We start from the raw sequence: 16957 nt of genomic DNA on the forward strand, positions 1-16957 counted from the left end.
ATGTTTGGGTTGCTCTCGATCGAAGTGTACAACAGTGTTTCAGTTCCTGCCAGTATCCGGCAAATTCGCACAGCCATTGAAAAGGAGTGGGACAACATTCCACAATCAACAGCCTGAACAACTCTATGCGAAGTAGATGTGCCACATGAGGCAAATGGTGGTCACACCAGATACTGGCTGTTTTTTTTTATCCACTCCCCTACCTTTTTTTGTATGAATGTGACCAACAGATGCATATCTCTATTCCCAGTCATGTAGATTAGGGCCTAATGAATTTCAATTGATTGATTTCCTTATATGAAATGGAACTCAGTAAAATCTTTAAAATTGTTGCATTTATATATTTTTTCAGTTCCACTGAGATGATGCAAAGTTTTTTAGTGGGAGGATGGTGTACTGCCAAATGACTGAATTATGTCAAACTTTCCTAGTAGTGCTCCCTCGCCAAAATGTTCACCACATGTGCTGAAGTCAAGAGAGGTCTTCAGTGAATCATATTTTATGTTAGTCAGACAGCATTTAAAACCAATCCAGAATCACAATATTGAATTTCATTTTATTGGCACTTTTGTTGAAAATAACAAAATAGAAGAGAAATATTGCAAACATAAATCTGTAACACTGATATTAAAAAAATAATTAGAAAGTGGTCCAACAACATATAAAAAGTGACAGCTCTACTGTTTCTAGCCTTTTTGGATCACAGATATTTTGTATTTTATACCCTGTAAATACTTCTACAAAGACGCTTGACTGAGAATAAAACAATATTATATATTGTGGTACAGTTTACATACAAAAATCAGATGTTCAAATGACTAACAAAAGCAGGAATCACAATCATTAAATTATTTAAAAATATAAAATCATAACTAAAAAATATAGTGCTGTTAAAAAACAAAAAACAAAGACAGAAAAACAAGATTTTAACCAATCTGCTGAACAAATGCAGGAAACCGGTCATGCCACACAGAACCAGCATGCATTAGAGGAACTGGGCTTTATTCCAGTACAGTCTCTGGTATTTGCACAGCATATTCTTCAGCAAGTTCTTAGTCAGGTCAAGACAAAATGAGGTGTTCAGTACCTCCCGAACTCAAACAAACACGTTTGGACAGTACAAGTAAAATACAGCACAATGCCAATGAATTTAAAATCAAGATCTATCTATCCTTTAAAAGCAAGGCTTGTATTCATCAGGCATAACGTGTTGACAGGCATCCACCATCCTGGTGCTTTGGTAAGATAGAAACAAACAGTTTGTTCGGCTAGAATTTAAAAGAGTACATTCCTTTGTTTTTTTCCCCCAATCCCTGTATTTTTCCCTAGAGGAAATACCTGGTAAATTCTCACAGGCAAAGTACACAAGTATTTTCCATTTGAGCCCAGTGAAGATCCAGAAATGTAAAAAAACAGCATTCATTCTAAGTAAACATAATCTATTGTATTCATGTGTTTAAAAAACATTTTGTTGAATAGGCCTCTTAAAATGAGACCGTAATTAAAATGTTCAACATAGGGATCTTTAAAAATTCTGTAGTATAATGCAAGAAGTCTTAAAAACACTAAATATGTATAGAAAAGGCCAAATCTTCTTCAATACTCTTCTCAGGTATGTGAAATCCAGCACTAGGAATACTTTTCAACAACCTCTTGAAGGGTATAACATTTATCAGCAAAGATTCCTGGGAACACTGTAGAGCAAGGTTGATGTGAAAGTTGGTGTTCAGGCTACAGAGGCAACTTTGTCACAGTTGCTGGTGTACTGAATGTCGAACCTGTCGATATCAGTCTTCTTTTTGTCCCACCGGGGCAGAGCACATAGAAAGAGTGTGACCCCACCCAGGAGCACAGAGCCTCCACTGAAGTAAAAGGCCAGGTCATAGGACTGGGTCCAGTCAAAAAAACACCCTTGAACAGGAAAAGTGAAAAAAAGAAAAGAAAATTGAATTAGAAACAAAATATCTCGACAAAGCATGAGTCAGCTAAAGACTAGCTAAAGGCAAACATCTTGAGTTCAACATTCTCACTCACACATTAAGATGACAATCTGTAAAATGTTTTGACATACAGCAGAGTGAATCTCTGTAAAAGCATGAATATGAACCTGTACCATCTCTAAACTAAAAACTAAATCAGGACCACACACACTCCGCAATGATGTTGACCAAAGGTGTCAGAAGTGGGATCTTTCTTACCAACAACAGGGGGCCCGAGCACGATCCCGAATCCACCGAAGAACATGAGGATCCCATGGGCTTGGGTCAGTTTGTCCAGCCCCACGATCTTGGTGGTGATGTATGACGTTAGGGACCAGTTCCCAGAGAAGAAGCCCACCACAGCTGAGAGGATCTGCAGGCCTACATAGCTCTTGGAGATAGGGATGAGGAGAAGGGCTGCCCCAGTCCCCAGCAGGGTGAAGGCGTACAGGAACAGACTGTTGATCCACCTCACGTCTGCTAGTATGCCCAGGGTCAGCTTGCCCATGCCGGCAGTGACTGCTACAATGGAAACCAGGGGGATAATGCTGACCTCGTCGATGAGGCCCTCACTCATGGCCACGTCCTCCATGAAGAGGACTGGAGGGAAGGCTCCCAGGCTAAACAGGAAGATGGCGATGCAGAGGGCCATGAAGTTTCTGTCGTGCAGGAAATCAGCTGTGGAGTGCATGTACTTTGAGTAGGCCTGACGCTTCTCCTTGATAATTTTCACAATGGCTGAACCTGCCATGAAGCCCCCTTTTTTGCTAGTTGTGGTGATGGTGATGTCTTTGGCGTCAATGATGATCAGGAGATCCTTGACCGTCAAGGTTCTCTCGCCGGTGCCTGGTGTAGTCTTGAAGTCGTCAGCAGGCGGGTTCTCAAAGAGCTGTTCCTCTGTGCGCTCCAGAGCAGCCTTTTGTTTGAGGTAGTAGGCAGGCATGTTCAGAGGCCTCATGAAGCCTGCACAGGCCATGAGGTTGAGGGCCAAGGCCCCGATGATCAGCAGGCAGCCATCCAGATCAAAGAGAAGAATCAGTTCATTCTGAGCTGTGGCATAGAGGAACCCTCCCACACTTGTGCCTAAATGAAAGAAAGGAATGATTTAGTGTTGGCATTCCAGAATAATCCATTAGAAATACATTTATATTAATTCAATAAAAGCTTTGCTCAGTGGCACATCTTTGCCTAAAGCTACCCTCCCTGTTCTCCATTGATACTGCTGGATATTCCCTAAGGTAATTTCACTTCAGATGTGAATGTGTTTTCCTCAAAGGGACAAAAACAGAATGCCCCAGAACAGCGTTGTATTACCAGTGTTCTCCTTGTCACCAGTCCACTTCCCTAACCACAAGGCTGCACTGTTTTTAGACTAGAATGTTTACCTTGGCATTCCAAGACTTCCATCTTCTGAAACAAGAAAGAACTGAGCATGGAGACTTGGTGTGAACCCAGTAAGCGCAGAGGGGGGCTGAGGTACCTGTGGTGACTATGCCGAGGGCGAGGCCACGTCTCTTGTCAAAGTACTGACAGGTGATGGTCAATGTGGCAGCATAGACAAGACCGCAGCCAAGACCTGCGGACAACAAAAACAGCAGAGGTAATTTTATTAGCACATTGTAGAAGAGCATTTAGACACAGTACCTTAACCACAATGAAGAATATATTTAATGTTCTGAACAAAGCCTTGCACAGTAAACTGTGTACCTTAAAATGTAAAACTCTGACTTAGGCCATCTTGGTCATGTACTGTAATAAATTCACCATGTTGAAAATCTGTTGCTCTCTGATAATGTCGTTACATATTATTCACAACACAAAGAATTTTTGTCTAGTGTAAAATCACCTCAAGATACTCTGGTAATTTGATCCACAAAGGATGATGAGGGTGGGGGGGTGGGGACTGAGCCTTATGTTCTGAAAATAGACGCCATTCTTCAAATATGCATGGCCTCGCTCTCAGGTCAATGCCACAGGCAGTGTTGACAGTGGCAGTCTATTGGGCTCTATCCCATCAGCATGGAACAGTTGTCACTGGGTGTTAGATAAGGGGCTGTAATGGGGCCGTCAAATTATTTGAGGTGCACCAGAGGCATCTGGCAATCTGACTCTGCATTGTTTTATATCTCTGAATACATCCTACATATACCCTCATTCAACACCAGAGGAGGCTGGTGGGAGGAACAATAGTAGGGCAGGCTCATTGTAATGGCTGGAATGGGATTAATGGAACAGTAGCAAACAAATCAAACATATAGAAACCACTCAGTTCCATGTATGCCATTCCAGACATTACAATGAGCCCGTCCTCCCCAACCAGCCCCCTCTGTTCTACACATACCTTCAGTGCATGTGTGCTTGAGCATAGGCATGAACCTATTCACTTACAGCTCCAACTTAATTCTTCTTTATGTGTCAATTCTTATCTTTGAGGAAGTTGTCTTATCTATCAGTGAAAGACTGGTTATTGTGTAATATTTATATGTAATGGCGAGTTAAAAACAGTTCACTCCTATGGAACACAGTTTGGGTCTTTGCGTGTCAAAAAACATACATGTCAAATAACACTATTTGACATGTCAAATAACACAGTTCTACTGTAGAATGTTGTGCTGGACCGCAACTTCTGGGGTAGCTAGCTAGCTTTAGCTTGGTACCTAGCTAGCATCAATACAACCAGCCTGAAAATAATGAACAGTGGAAACTGCAGTCATTTGTCATTATTCTTAGCAATGATTTAGGAATCCTTGTGAGTATTAGCTAGGTAGCCACTTGTTGTTCACCTATTGAAATTGAACTTCAGTTCATGAAAAGAAATAGCTAGCCAGCTACTAAACCCTGTTGCCCAAAGCTAAAGTTATAAGCAGCCAGCTAGCTTCATGACGCTCGACCGGACAGAGTTGTGAAGCTAGCCACAATAAGGATTAGGCACAATAGTGGAATTTTCCTTCAAAATAAAAATATCATGCCATATTTAGACTAGATCATGGTAAACAAGGTTGGAATGTGAAGCAATGAAATGGGGTATCAGTCTACTCAGTGACACCCACAGAACAACTGTTTAGAGTTTATGTAATTATTAGCATTGTAGCTCTTATCACGGGACTGTGAATGTGTGAAATCACCTCCAGTCAGCCTATTGTATGTATTGACATTCATATTGCACTGTACAGCTTTACCTAAGGATTGGGGAACAATGAAACAGGGTATCAGTCTACTCAATACCCAATATATTTTTTCACAACGTCCTCCTTAGAGTTATCATACACCAAAACATCCACGCAAAATTGTTTTTCCTCTGGAATAGTGTTCAATACACATACGTTGACAATAAATGTGGAGCAATTCACAGTTGTTTCAGTCCCACAATAAGAGCTACGACGCTAATGTTCTCTGGGTGTCACTGAGTAGACTGACACCCCATGTCATTGATCCACAATCCATAGTTAAGGCTGTAAAATGAAATAAGTATGCCCCCAATGCAATTCTAAAGTCTAGTACATCCATTGTGATTTCAACAGATTTTTGTCAAATTAACAAATTATTGTCTTTTGTTGATTTTATATAACATTCCAACCTTGTTTAGCATGATCTATTCAATTATGGCAAAATTCTTCTATTTGTATTCATCTGAGTCACTGTCGATGACATACTTTTATTTTGAAGGCAAACCACTTGTGGCTAATTCTTATTGTGGCTTGCTTCACAACCCAACCCGGTCTGGTTGAGCCTCATGAAGCTAGCTGGCTGCTTATAACTTTATGCTTTGGGCAACAGGGTTTAGTAGCTGGCTAGCTATTCCTTTTCATGAACTGAAGTTCAATTTTAATAGGCAAACAACAAGTGCCTACCTAGCTAATACCTAGCTATATCTAATAGTGGGCCATACAAACCGCAGATCTGCTTCAGCAGTAAAAGATTCGTCGGTAAGGTTCTCACTTACCGACGACGATCCCGTAAGAGAAGATGAGGAACTGGACGTTAGGAGCGAAGGCACTGAGCATCAGGCCCCCTGCCACCATGACCCCACTGAAGATGGTCACAGGGCGCGCCCCAAAGTTATCCACACAGGCACTGCAGACCGGACCTGGGGAAGAACACAGGACAGAGAGGAAGTGTGAATTAATTGTGTGTGTGTGTGTGGAAGAGTTGAGTGTACGATGCTGAATAAGCGCAGAGACTTAGGGAGGAGCAAAAATGTGATGACACAAAGAAAGACATAAGATGGAATTAATATGGTGCTTTCAGGATCCATGTGGTGTAAGCAAGATGAAGTTCCTAAACAATAATAAAATAACCAAAAGGAAAGTGATGCCAGTAAAGGTGAACTGTACATGTGGCAGGAAAACATGATGTAATGTATCAACACTAACCTTGTGACATTGTCCCCTTTTCTGCCCTGATATTATTTTGACCTTATAATTGTCACTTTTTTATGGTTCATTATTTACGACAGAGTGTTCATCTGTGCTCTTCAGCCTCTGCCATAGGCGTGTGGTTGGCTAGGTTTGTGACTCCACTTGTTCTCCTCACATTTCCCCTGAAGCCTAAATGCAGCACTAGCTAGTTATTAGACACCTGAGCAGAGGTTACGGGTCAGGGAAAAGGACAGCGTTTGATGCTCATTCATCATCCTCACAGCATAACAAATTTAAAAGCACACAGAGTTACAGAAATATATCTATTTATGGCAAATGGGACCACTTCTATCCTGATTGATGGACCTTTTAGGGGGGACAGTAAAAAGGTCTGGCTGTGTATTTCAAACAAGGGAAATAGAGGTCTGGTTAGGACAAATTGGATCCTTCAGTGGACAGAAGCGAGGACTTGGGCCAAGCTTTGGAAGATGTTATCATCTGCTGCCAATTTATTAAAGACTGCTATGTTTCCCTAGCATCATGCCAAGTCAAATACAGCCCAATCCGATTAGCTTCCAAAGCTATACACTGCACTGTTTGTATAGGTCCTTGTGTCTTATGCACATTCAAATTGACAACTTGATTCAGCAGAGTCAAACTATTTGTTGTGCGGAGACATATTGAATTCCTAGTCAAACCACTGAAAACCCGAGGGTGTCCTATTGAACCCTCTCTCCCCCTCCTTTCCATTTCACCACCAATTAAAACAGCCCATGGTTTAAGGCTGCATAGCTCAGCTGTCAAGCCCCACACGAGTACTGGGAGCCATCAGTATAGTCATGACTTTTACCTGACCTCTTTGAAAAAGTGACAACATGAAGGGAGGCTTAGCCTGGCGGTGAACCAAGACCATAATATCCCATCTCTGATCCTGTTTTGCCAAAATAATTCAAACCAACTTGAATCAGTGAATCTCTCCTTCCCTCTCCCCTAGGTGCTCCTCCTGCAGCTTGAAGAGATGTTCTGATGCTGAGTTGAATACATGCTACAATAAAAAATAAATAAAAATAAACTAACTAAAACACCATATCTATAAACTCATACAACGATGGTGGCATTATGGGTAAAGTCACAGAACAGTGAGCTCTGAAGGTATTGCCTGTCTTTGGATGAGAGCATTAGCCTATACCCATACAGTGTCTAAATAAATAAACAAAGGTGTTTGAAGAATACTTACTGGCTATGAGTCCCACTCCAGAGACCAGGGAGCCAACCCAGGCTGTCATGCCTTTCCCCTCCTGGAAGGCGTGGAGCCACTCCGGGTACAGGACGCCCACGGACTGGGGGGAGCCGTAGGCCAGGAACTGGGCCACGAAGCAGGCCACAACAATGACCCATCCCCAACCTCCATCCAGCACATTCTTTGAGCTCTGAAGACTCATGCTGTCAACAGGGAGGGTTCCTGGGGGGAAAAGGAAAAAAAAGGAAAAAGTGTTAAAAGCACAGGTGGAATGGACAAGCAATGAAACATTGCAGTTTACCAAATGCATGAGACTACAGACACAATAAATCACAAGCAAGTTTGGAGACAAATGATAAATGTCCTAAGCTACTTTCTAAAGTCGGAGATAAATGCCAAATAAACACTCACGTCTTGATGTTGATGCTGCTCTTGTCTGGTCTACCAGGCAGGTCATCTGTTTAAAACAGAGTTCAACCTTCTCATCCTGCTCTGACCATGTTGTGCCATCACAAAGACCACACCTTGAAGGCGGGGAGTTTGGCATCTGGACTGCCTACCTTCTACTTGAACCTGCCTTTTGTCTATCTCCCCTCAGTTCTGGCACGAAACACTGAACTTTTAGAGGCCCACGCTTTCCAGTGCTAACAATAATAAGAAATAAAATCACCATTCATATGAGCACTACTGCAGCATCCTCTCTTCTACCTATTCGTTTTTAAAAGCAAAAGTTGTGCATCTATCAATTTGCGGGTAGGCTAAACACCATTATATTGAGGAACACCGTGCCATCTACACATAGACTATATACACAAATGTATGTGGACACCCCTTCAAATGAGTTGATTTGGCTATTTCAGCCACGCCTGTTGCTTACAGGTGTATAAAATCGAGTACACAGCCATGCAATCACCAAACATTGGAAGTAGAATGGCCTTACTGAAGAGCTCAGTGGCTTTCAACGTGGCACCATCATAGGATGCCACCTTTCCAACAAGTCAGTTTGTCAAATTTCTACCCTGCTAGAGCTGTCCCGGTCAACTGTAAGTGCTGTTATGGTGAAGTGGAAACGTCTAGAAGTAACAATGACTCAGTCGCGAAGTGGTAGGCCACACAAGCTCACAGAAGGGACAGCCTAGTGCTGAAGTGAATAGCACGTAAAGAATTGTCTGTCCTTGGTTGCAACACTCACTACCAAGTTCCAAACAGCCTCTGGATGCAACTGTAACGGATGTGAAACGGCTAGCTAGTTAGCGGTGGTGTGCGCTAAATAGCATTTCAATCGGTGACGTCACTTGCTCTGAGACCTTGAAGTAGTGGTTCCCCTTACTCTGCAACGGCCGCAGCTTTTGTGGAGCGATGGGTAACGATGCTGCAAGGGTGACTGTTGACGTGTGCAGAGCTACCCTGGTTCGGGGCGAGGGGACGGACGTAAAGTCTATACTGTTACACAACATCAGCACGAGAACTGTTCGGGAGATTCTTGAAATGGGATTCCTTGGCCAAGCAGCCGCACACAAGCCTAAGATCACCATGTGCAATGCCAAGTGTCGGCTGGAGTGGTGTAAAGCTCACCATCTGGCAGTCTGACCGACGAATCTGGCTTTTGGTGGATGCCAGGAGAACACCACAAGCCCCAATGCATAGTGCCAACTGTAAAGTTTGGTGGAGGAGGAAAAATGGTCTGGGGCTGTTTTTCATGGTTCGGGCTAGGCCCCTTAGTTCCAGTGAACCGACAGCATACAATGACATGCTAGACAATTATGTGCCTCCAACTTTGTGGCAAAGTTTGGGGAAGGCCCTTTCCTGTTTCAGCATGACAATGCCCGAGTGCACAATGAGGTGCACACATAATGCATACAGAACTGGTTTATTGAGATCAGTGTGGAAGAACTTGACTGCACAGAGCCCTGACCTCAACTTCATCAAACACCTTTGGGGTGAATTGGAATGCCGACTGCGAGCCAGGCATAATCGCCCAACATCAGTGCCCGACATCTAATGCTCTTGTGGCTGAATGGAAGCAAGTCCTCACAGCAATTTTCCAACATTTAGTGGAATGCATTCCCAGAAGAGTGGAGGCTGTTATTACAGCAAAGCGGGGACAAAGTCAATTTTAATGCCCATGATTTTGGAATGAGATCATGATCAGGTGTCCATATATACACATGTAAAATAGCTACCTATTTTTCTTTATGAAACAATATGGGTTTTATCAGCATCTGCAACAAAGGAACGACACTGATATTCGTCACCCATTACACATAGCCAACAAAATATATAACGCTGTATATAGCCACAGGCCTGCTATGCTATAATGTTGTGATATAGTAGCCTATTGTTATTTTATTAACAAGAGGAAATACATGCGACTTACCTTAACATCAACAACAGCCACATGCACAACAGGCAACTGCAGGATAAGTGCGCGTTCGCCTACAGGGAGTTGCCATGAAGGATGGTCTCCCTATAATAACTATTTGTATAGAATCTAAATATATAGATATTTTAATTAACAGACATCACATGCAGATGCCGAGCTTCAGCAAGGCTATATCTGAGATGTGAGCAGACCCGGGTGCCAGAAGCTCTACGCGCATAGTATCCGTTTTATACGGTTTATTTGCCGGAGAACAAACCGGTTTAAAGCTGTTTTTGCTGGTCGGGGTTTGTACGCCCGCTACCTACGTTGAGGAACTCTGCTGCCTCTTCATCATGCGCGACTGTGTGAAGCTATAAAGAACAATGCGCACTGCTCCCCACTCCCACAGAGTACACACAACTGAGAAGCCCTATAAATGCATGATAAAACTGGCCATCGGTGGGGTGGGAACCATGTAAACTTTTCTTCGACTGCATACAAAGACTCGACTTGCCAATCAATTCCAAAATTTAGAATTAGTAAATCAGATTCAGATTAATCAGATTAATCAAATCAGACTGAGTGTGCGTTTCAAATAGTCTACTGTAAAATCACCGTCTTTGAATTTGTAATAACTAAATTTCGTAATTATTTGTTATCTTAATGAAAAATAGCTGTTTCTTTTCTCTTTACATGTAATTCACATTAAGACCACACGATTTCACCAAATTATTTTCCAAACAATTTCCCTGGCTGCCTCTTCTCTTACTATCCATAAAACAAAAGTTTTACATATCTTCCAATGAATTTAGATCTATAATTGTTTTTTTAAATATACAAGTACGAAAGCCTAAAGATAAATAATGCAGAGAGTAATTTAGATCATTTTCGAGAAAAGTAGTAATATGTTGGATGAGTGTGTTGGGGACGAAACTGGCCCCTGGGGCCCCTTTATGGTTATGAATGTGTTTCTACCTGTCATTTAAAATGACTAGTCCAGTTAGCGCTAGTTTATGCTAACTTGCTAGTTAGCAACTTCACTAGCAGTAAATGCTAGCCAGCTCGCTAGTTACCATAAACTGCTAGGAGTGATGGATGAACAATAACAAAAAAAAAGTGTAAACTGTAGTCATTTATTTCCCTTTCTAGTTTATTCGCCTAAGCATGACATTCATCCACATACCATTTTTTTCCCCAAACGTTGCTTTTTTTGTGACAGCAATTAAACATTGTTCTTAGTATGGGCTAGTTACCCCCTAGTACTCTAATCTAAACGAAAAGTACTGGGATCCTCTGGAGTTTAGTAAAGAGTTATTTTGCCGGTGATGCTTGGCGTGTGAAGTCTGAGCAATAATTGCCGGGAACATTGTTATATTCCTTATGGTCCCGTCAGAACTGGCTATTTGATGGCAGAAATAGCATAACAATGATGGAGTTCTAAATCGCAGTGCACCTCCTATGGCCCTTGACATGAAAGGGCAAAATAGTTAATGTTGTCAACAAGGCAGCATGGTGTATCATCCAAAATCTATTTCCCATAAAATATATATGTTCAAACTAGTTTTCGTTGGGACGGCAGATAAAGAGTCTCCATCCAAAACTGTTTGGGCATAATCCTACTCATTAGGCTGCTTAATCTAGCCTGGCTCACACCCGGGAGGCCATGTAAACTCCTCCCACTGGGGTAACCCGGGCCAGATAATCAAATCCCCTCATTAGCAATGTACATGCCCCGCCCACCTCAGGATTCCCCTAGTCACTTAGGGTCGTAGCCAGGGTTGCCATTTTTCTAGTTTTCCTGTAATTTGGCTACTTACAAAATGATGTCGCGGGTGAAAATGTGTTGATTGCGGGCTGTTGGTTTTTTGGCTGCTTAGTTCTAAATTGCACCGCGACTGCCATGGCATTGTTCTTAAAAAATACAAATCTATTTCCCTGTGACCTGCTGTCAGTGGTGTAGTGGTGACTGGAGAAGTAGGTATACTCAAAATTTGCCCCCAAAATTCGAACGGCCCACCCTGCAAAGGAAGGGCGCCCTGTGTAAAAACATTCCATGAGAAACAGTGACATACACCCTTAATGACCTAAAATTATGAATCCCATACTGGTCTTTCACTGTCAGGCCAACCCAAGCTGCAAGTGGGCTAATAGTAGGCCTACTATTGAAACAGATAAATGAGACTGTCAACTGAGTTTGAAATTCACAGGTTTCAGATTTTCCCAATTTTTGGGGATTTTATTTTTGTCATTTTATCATATGTTCTAAATCCATGACAATGCTCAAACCACATCAGGAGACCACTTTTGAGGTCTGGGAAAAATCAAAGAGATTTTTGAGTGTAGTTACCCTTTAATTCAAGTGTGCAGGTACGTAGCACTGTTATTTGGTTAGCTGTGTGTCTGTTGCACATGAGATGGAGTAGGCAAAGGAGATGGACACTGGATTAAAGCAAATAATAATGTTATCATTCTGACAGGTAGGCATAGGCTTTGTAGCTATTTAACATTTAGTAAGAAGGTTTTGGGGAAAGCCTTTCCATCTACCTATCATTAGCATTGATATATTTTTCCTATTCCTTAATTGTTTGACACCTGGAGATTTGATTCAATATTATTTCACATTTGGCTATAGGCTTCTTTATAAACGTGGAGGCAATTATTTTTATTAAGATTTACTCATATGTGTTCTCCTGTTCTATTGGTTTTCTTTCATTGTCTAGCAGCCAAAGGCATTATCCTAGTCATATTAGCAACCCATGATAATCAAATCCAATTTTATTTGTCAGGTGTGCCAAACACAACCTGTGAAGACCTTACCGGGAAATGCTTACTTACAAGACCTTAACCAGCAATGCAGTTTTAAGAAAATAGTTTTATGAAAAGATTTACTAAATAAACTAAAGTAAAAAATAAATAATGAAGTAGCACAATAAAATAACAAAAATGACGTTATATACATGGGGTACCGGTACCGAGTCAGTGTGCAGGGGTACAGGTTAGTCGAGGTCATTTGTACATGTAGGTAGGGGTAAAGGGACTATGCAAAGATAATAAACAAGTGGTAACCAGATTATAATAGCAATAAGTCTCCTCTAGGGTGTGTGCTATATGGCCAATATATCATGGCTAATGGCTGTATCCAGGCACACTGCGTTGCGTCGTACATAAGAACAGCCCTTAGCCATATATTATATATTGGCCATATACCATACCCCCTCGTGCCTTATTGCTTAATCATAGCAGTCAAACAAGTTAAATCGACATCCATTGATGGAAAATTATCTGGCGAATTTAATAAAGACAAATGATCTTTCCTTTGCGACGTATTCAAATTCCTTTATTACGTCATGTCATAGCTAACAATAATATATATTTTTTAATGAAAAACAAATGTAGCTTCTAATGTTGTTTCAAGTTAAGTCAATATTCCTTTGCATATGTCCTGATGTTACCATGACAACCACCCCAAAAATTAAAGGAACAGTGACAGGAAATTAGCATTGCATCTATGTGCTACTTCAGAAGCTACATCAGTGTGAATGTGCAAATCTGATATGGGTAACAAGTAAAACTGAGTGTGGACTGTGGAAAACCAGAAAAAAAGATTGGATATAGAAAGAAAATCAGTTTGGGGTTCTTAGGGTGGCTATGTAAACACAGCCTTAGATTGACAGGCAGTGCACTTCAAAATTGACCCACAGCTAACTTGAAATGCTTGAGGGGCGTCTAGAAAGGAATGTTGGCAATTAGCAACACACAACGTATTCAAGCAAGTTTTCAAGACATTAAACCTAATAGTGCTATACTGAGTCAGCAAAATCCTGGTTCAACATAATGAGGGTAATTTAGTGATAATGCCTCAAGTTACACCCATAACCAATAACGTGATTTATTCCTTATGCACACGTTCGATAATCACAAATCAGCCAGATCTGTCATTGGTTTTGCAGAAAGTTAGTTTCCAGCAACTATGTTACATTTGATTGATGATAAGGACTTTTAATTGTGTCCTTCAAGAGTAAATTCTTTCCTCAGCTCAACACAAATTGAATGCACAGTATTGCAACAATTGTACCACACAGGCCAGTAGAAGGCATACAGCTCCATTCTGGGTTATAGTCCCGACTCTTGAGGGATTTGGGAAGAGTGGAGATATAGGCACGTTTTTTTACACTGTAGAACCTAATGTTCCAAAGGAACAAGTTCCAGCCCAGGTTTTTACATGGTAGAACCTAATGTTCCAAAGGAACTTTGATGCAGTTTCCCACAGTCAAACTCAGAGGGCTTTTACGGGACGACATAGAATTCGTAATCCCCTTCTCCTCGAAAAGAGAGGGAAGTACTGAGAGTGGAGTACAGTTAATTGCATTTTTCTCTGGCATTGCAATAACATGTTACTTCTGACCAGGTGACTTAATAAACTATATTAAAGAAAGTTCAATAAAGCTTTAAAATACATTATTATTATTTAAATGTTATATTCAGCAATGATAAAATCAAATCATGTTACACTCAATATTGATCTCTGACTAGCCTGCAGTGCATTCGGAAAGTATTCAGACCCCTTCACTTTTTCCACATTTTGTTACGTTACAGCGTTGTTCTAAAATGAATTAAATAAAAAAATGTCCTCATCAATCTACACACAATACCCCATAATGACAAAGCGAAAACAGGTTTTTAGATTTTTTTGCAAATGTGTTAAAAATAAATAAAAATACCTTATTTAAATAAGCATTTAGATCCTTTGCTACGAGACTCGAAATTGAGCTCATGTCTCCTTGAGATGTTTCTACATCTTGATTGGAGTCCACCTTTGGTAAATTCAATTGATTAGACATCATTTGGAAAGAGACACACCTGTCTATATAAGGTCCCACAGTTGACAGTGCATGTCAGAGCAAAAACCAAGCCATGAGGTCAAAGGAATTACCCTTAGAGCTCCTAGAAATAATTGTGTCGAGGCACAGATCTGGGGAAGGGTACCAAAACATTTCTGCAGCATTGAAGGTCCCCAAGAACACAGTGAACTCCATCACTCTTAAATGGAAGAAGTTTGTAGCCACGAAGACTCTTCCTAGAGCTGGCCGCCCGAGCCAAACTGAGCAATCGGGGGAGAAGGTCCCTGGTTAGGGAGGTGACCAAGAACCCGATGGTCACTCTGACAGAGCTCCAGAGTTCCTCTGTGGAGTTGGGAGAACCTTCCAGAAGAACAACCATTTCAGCAGCACTCCACCAATCAGGCCAGACAGAAGCCACTCCTCAGTAAAAGACACACGACAGCCTGCTTGGAGTTTTCCAAAAGGCACCTAAAGGACACTCAGATCTTGAGAAACAAGATTGAACTATTTGGCCTCAATGCCAAGCGCCACGTCTGGAGGAAATCTGGCACCATCACTGCCATGAAGCATGGTGGTGGCAGAATCATGCTGTGGGGATGTTTTTCAGAGGCTGGGACTGGGAGACTAGTCAGGATCGAGAGAAAGATGAATGGAGCAAAGTACAGAGAGATCCTTGATGAAAACCTGCTCCAGGGTGCTCAGGACCTCAGACTGGGGTGAAGGTTCACCTTCCAACAGGACAACAACCCTAAGCACACAGCCAAGACAACACAGGAGTGGCTTTGGGACAAGTCTCTGAATGTCATTGAGTGGCCCAGCCAGAGCCTGGACTTGAACCCAATCGAACATCTCTGTAGAGACCTGAAAATGGCTGTGCAGCAATGCTTCCCATCCAATCTGACAGAGCTTGAGAGGATCTGCAGAGAAGAATGGGAGAAACTCCCCAAATACAGGTGTGCCAAGCTTGTAGCGTCATACCCAAGAAGACTCTAGGCTGTTATCGCTGCCAAAGGTGCTTCAACAAAATACTGAGTAAAGGGTCTGAATACTTATGTAAATGTGGTATTTACATTTTTTTGCTTTGTCATTATGGGGTATGGGGGGAAAAAAACAATTTAATACATTTTAGAATAAGGCTGTAACGTAACAAAATGTGGAAAAAGTCAAGCGGTCTGAATACTTTCTGAATGCACTGTATGGAGAAATAATGACGCTTACACAACCAATATCATACAGACGCAGCCTGGATACAAGTCGGTTTAGATATTCCCCACATTGTTCTTTGTGTCATATGCATGTTTGGCAGATGACAGAGTACAAGGAGTGGAATGTTATCAGAAATTGACTGGTAGCCAGGCTAATACAAACGCATATACTATAACACCAAAACCAACCAAATCAAGTCCTTACATATGGGCCATATTTAAAGACTTGATGTGTCATTTTGATATTACAGTATGTTCTGGACATGAGGTACCAATGTTAGTTTGGTCTGAAAACCAGTCCAAACCAGCTATGGAGATCCCCATTATGCTGCTGATATGACCCTCCAAAGGTCATGGGGGAGTGGTGATTGACACTTCAGCAAATGTAGGCCTCTTATAACTTTAGTTGGAAAACATACTTACACACTTTTCCCAGCAGCTCTGGGAAGATGACCAAGACCGACACCTTTAGAGAGGCTAAATGTTATCCCTTTCTCGCAGCAGCATCTGTCCACATTCACACTAATGTAGACCTCAAGAGCAGCAACCAGCTGTTCAGTTCCATGAAACCCATCATGGTGAGCGGGTCTGTTGTTGAAAAAACAGAAATTCCCCGCAGGGTGAATAAACGCCAGTGTATGCTCTGCCACCAGGTTCCGAGAGCCCGGATTAAAGGGCATGAAGCTCTTAACAGTATGGCTCCTTTCAGAGTCCAATCTGGATTCCTGCTTGGATTAGCTTGAGTTACTTAGCTCTGCATGATTAAATAATTACATGCAGAGGTGTCTATCATTTAACATGTAAAAAAATATATTAAAAAAACAATTTAAAGTTTAAAAAGCTCTTTCAACATGGCTATCGCATACATTGTTTTTTTTTTTTTTTGGTCCAAATGTGTGAATGTGAATCAGTCATCTCCTGCCACCCGACCTGAGGCCGAAATCTGCAGGATCAAGTTCCTGCCCAGTCCTT

At 41.6% G+C, this 16957-nt stretch overlaps 1 protein-coding gene across 3 annotated transcripts; it reads right to left on the minus strand.

Moving 5' to 3' along the window:
- Window positions 1–536: 536 nt before the first annotated feature.
- Window positions 537–10401, minus strand: LOC118369787 (monocarboxylate transporter 9-like). 3 transcript variants are annotated; one of them, XM_035754482.2, is made up of 7 exons: window positions 9955–10401; window positions 7989–8034; window positions 7575–7799; window positions 5923–6066; window positions 3460–3555; window positions 2199–3062; window positions 537–1911 (listed from the first exon to the last, which is right to left on the minus strand). In XM_035754482.2, the coding sequence occupies exons 2-7, from the start codon at window positions 8032–8034 to the stop codon at window positions 1727–1729; spliced, it is 1560 nt and encodes a 519-aa protein (XP_035610375.1). In that variant the 5' UTR covers window positions 9955–10401; the 3' UTR covers window positions 537–1726. The 3 variants fall into 3 exon arrangements, with proteins under 3 accessions (XP_035610375.1, XP_035610374.1, XP_035610376.1); XM_035754481.2 differs by having other exon boundaries at window positions 7989–8221; XM_035754483.2 differs by lacking the exon at window positions 7989–8034 and having other exon boundaries at window positions 9955–10396.
- Between the last annotated feature and the right edge of the window lie 6556 nt (window positions 10402–16957).

The sequence above is a fragment of the Oncorhynchus keta genome, chromosome 36, assembly GCF_023373465.1.
Source record: "Oncorhynchus keta strain PuntledgeMale-10-30-2019 chromosome 36, Oket_V2, whole genome shotgun sequence".
NCBI classification, from domain to species: domain Eukaryota; kingdom Metazoa; phylum Chordata; class Actinopteri; order Salmoniformes; family Salmonidae; genus Oncorhynchus; species Oncorhynchus keta.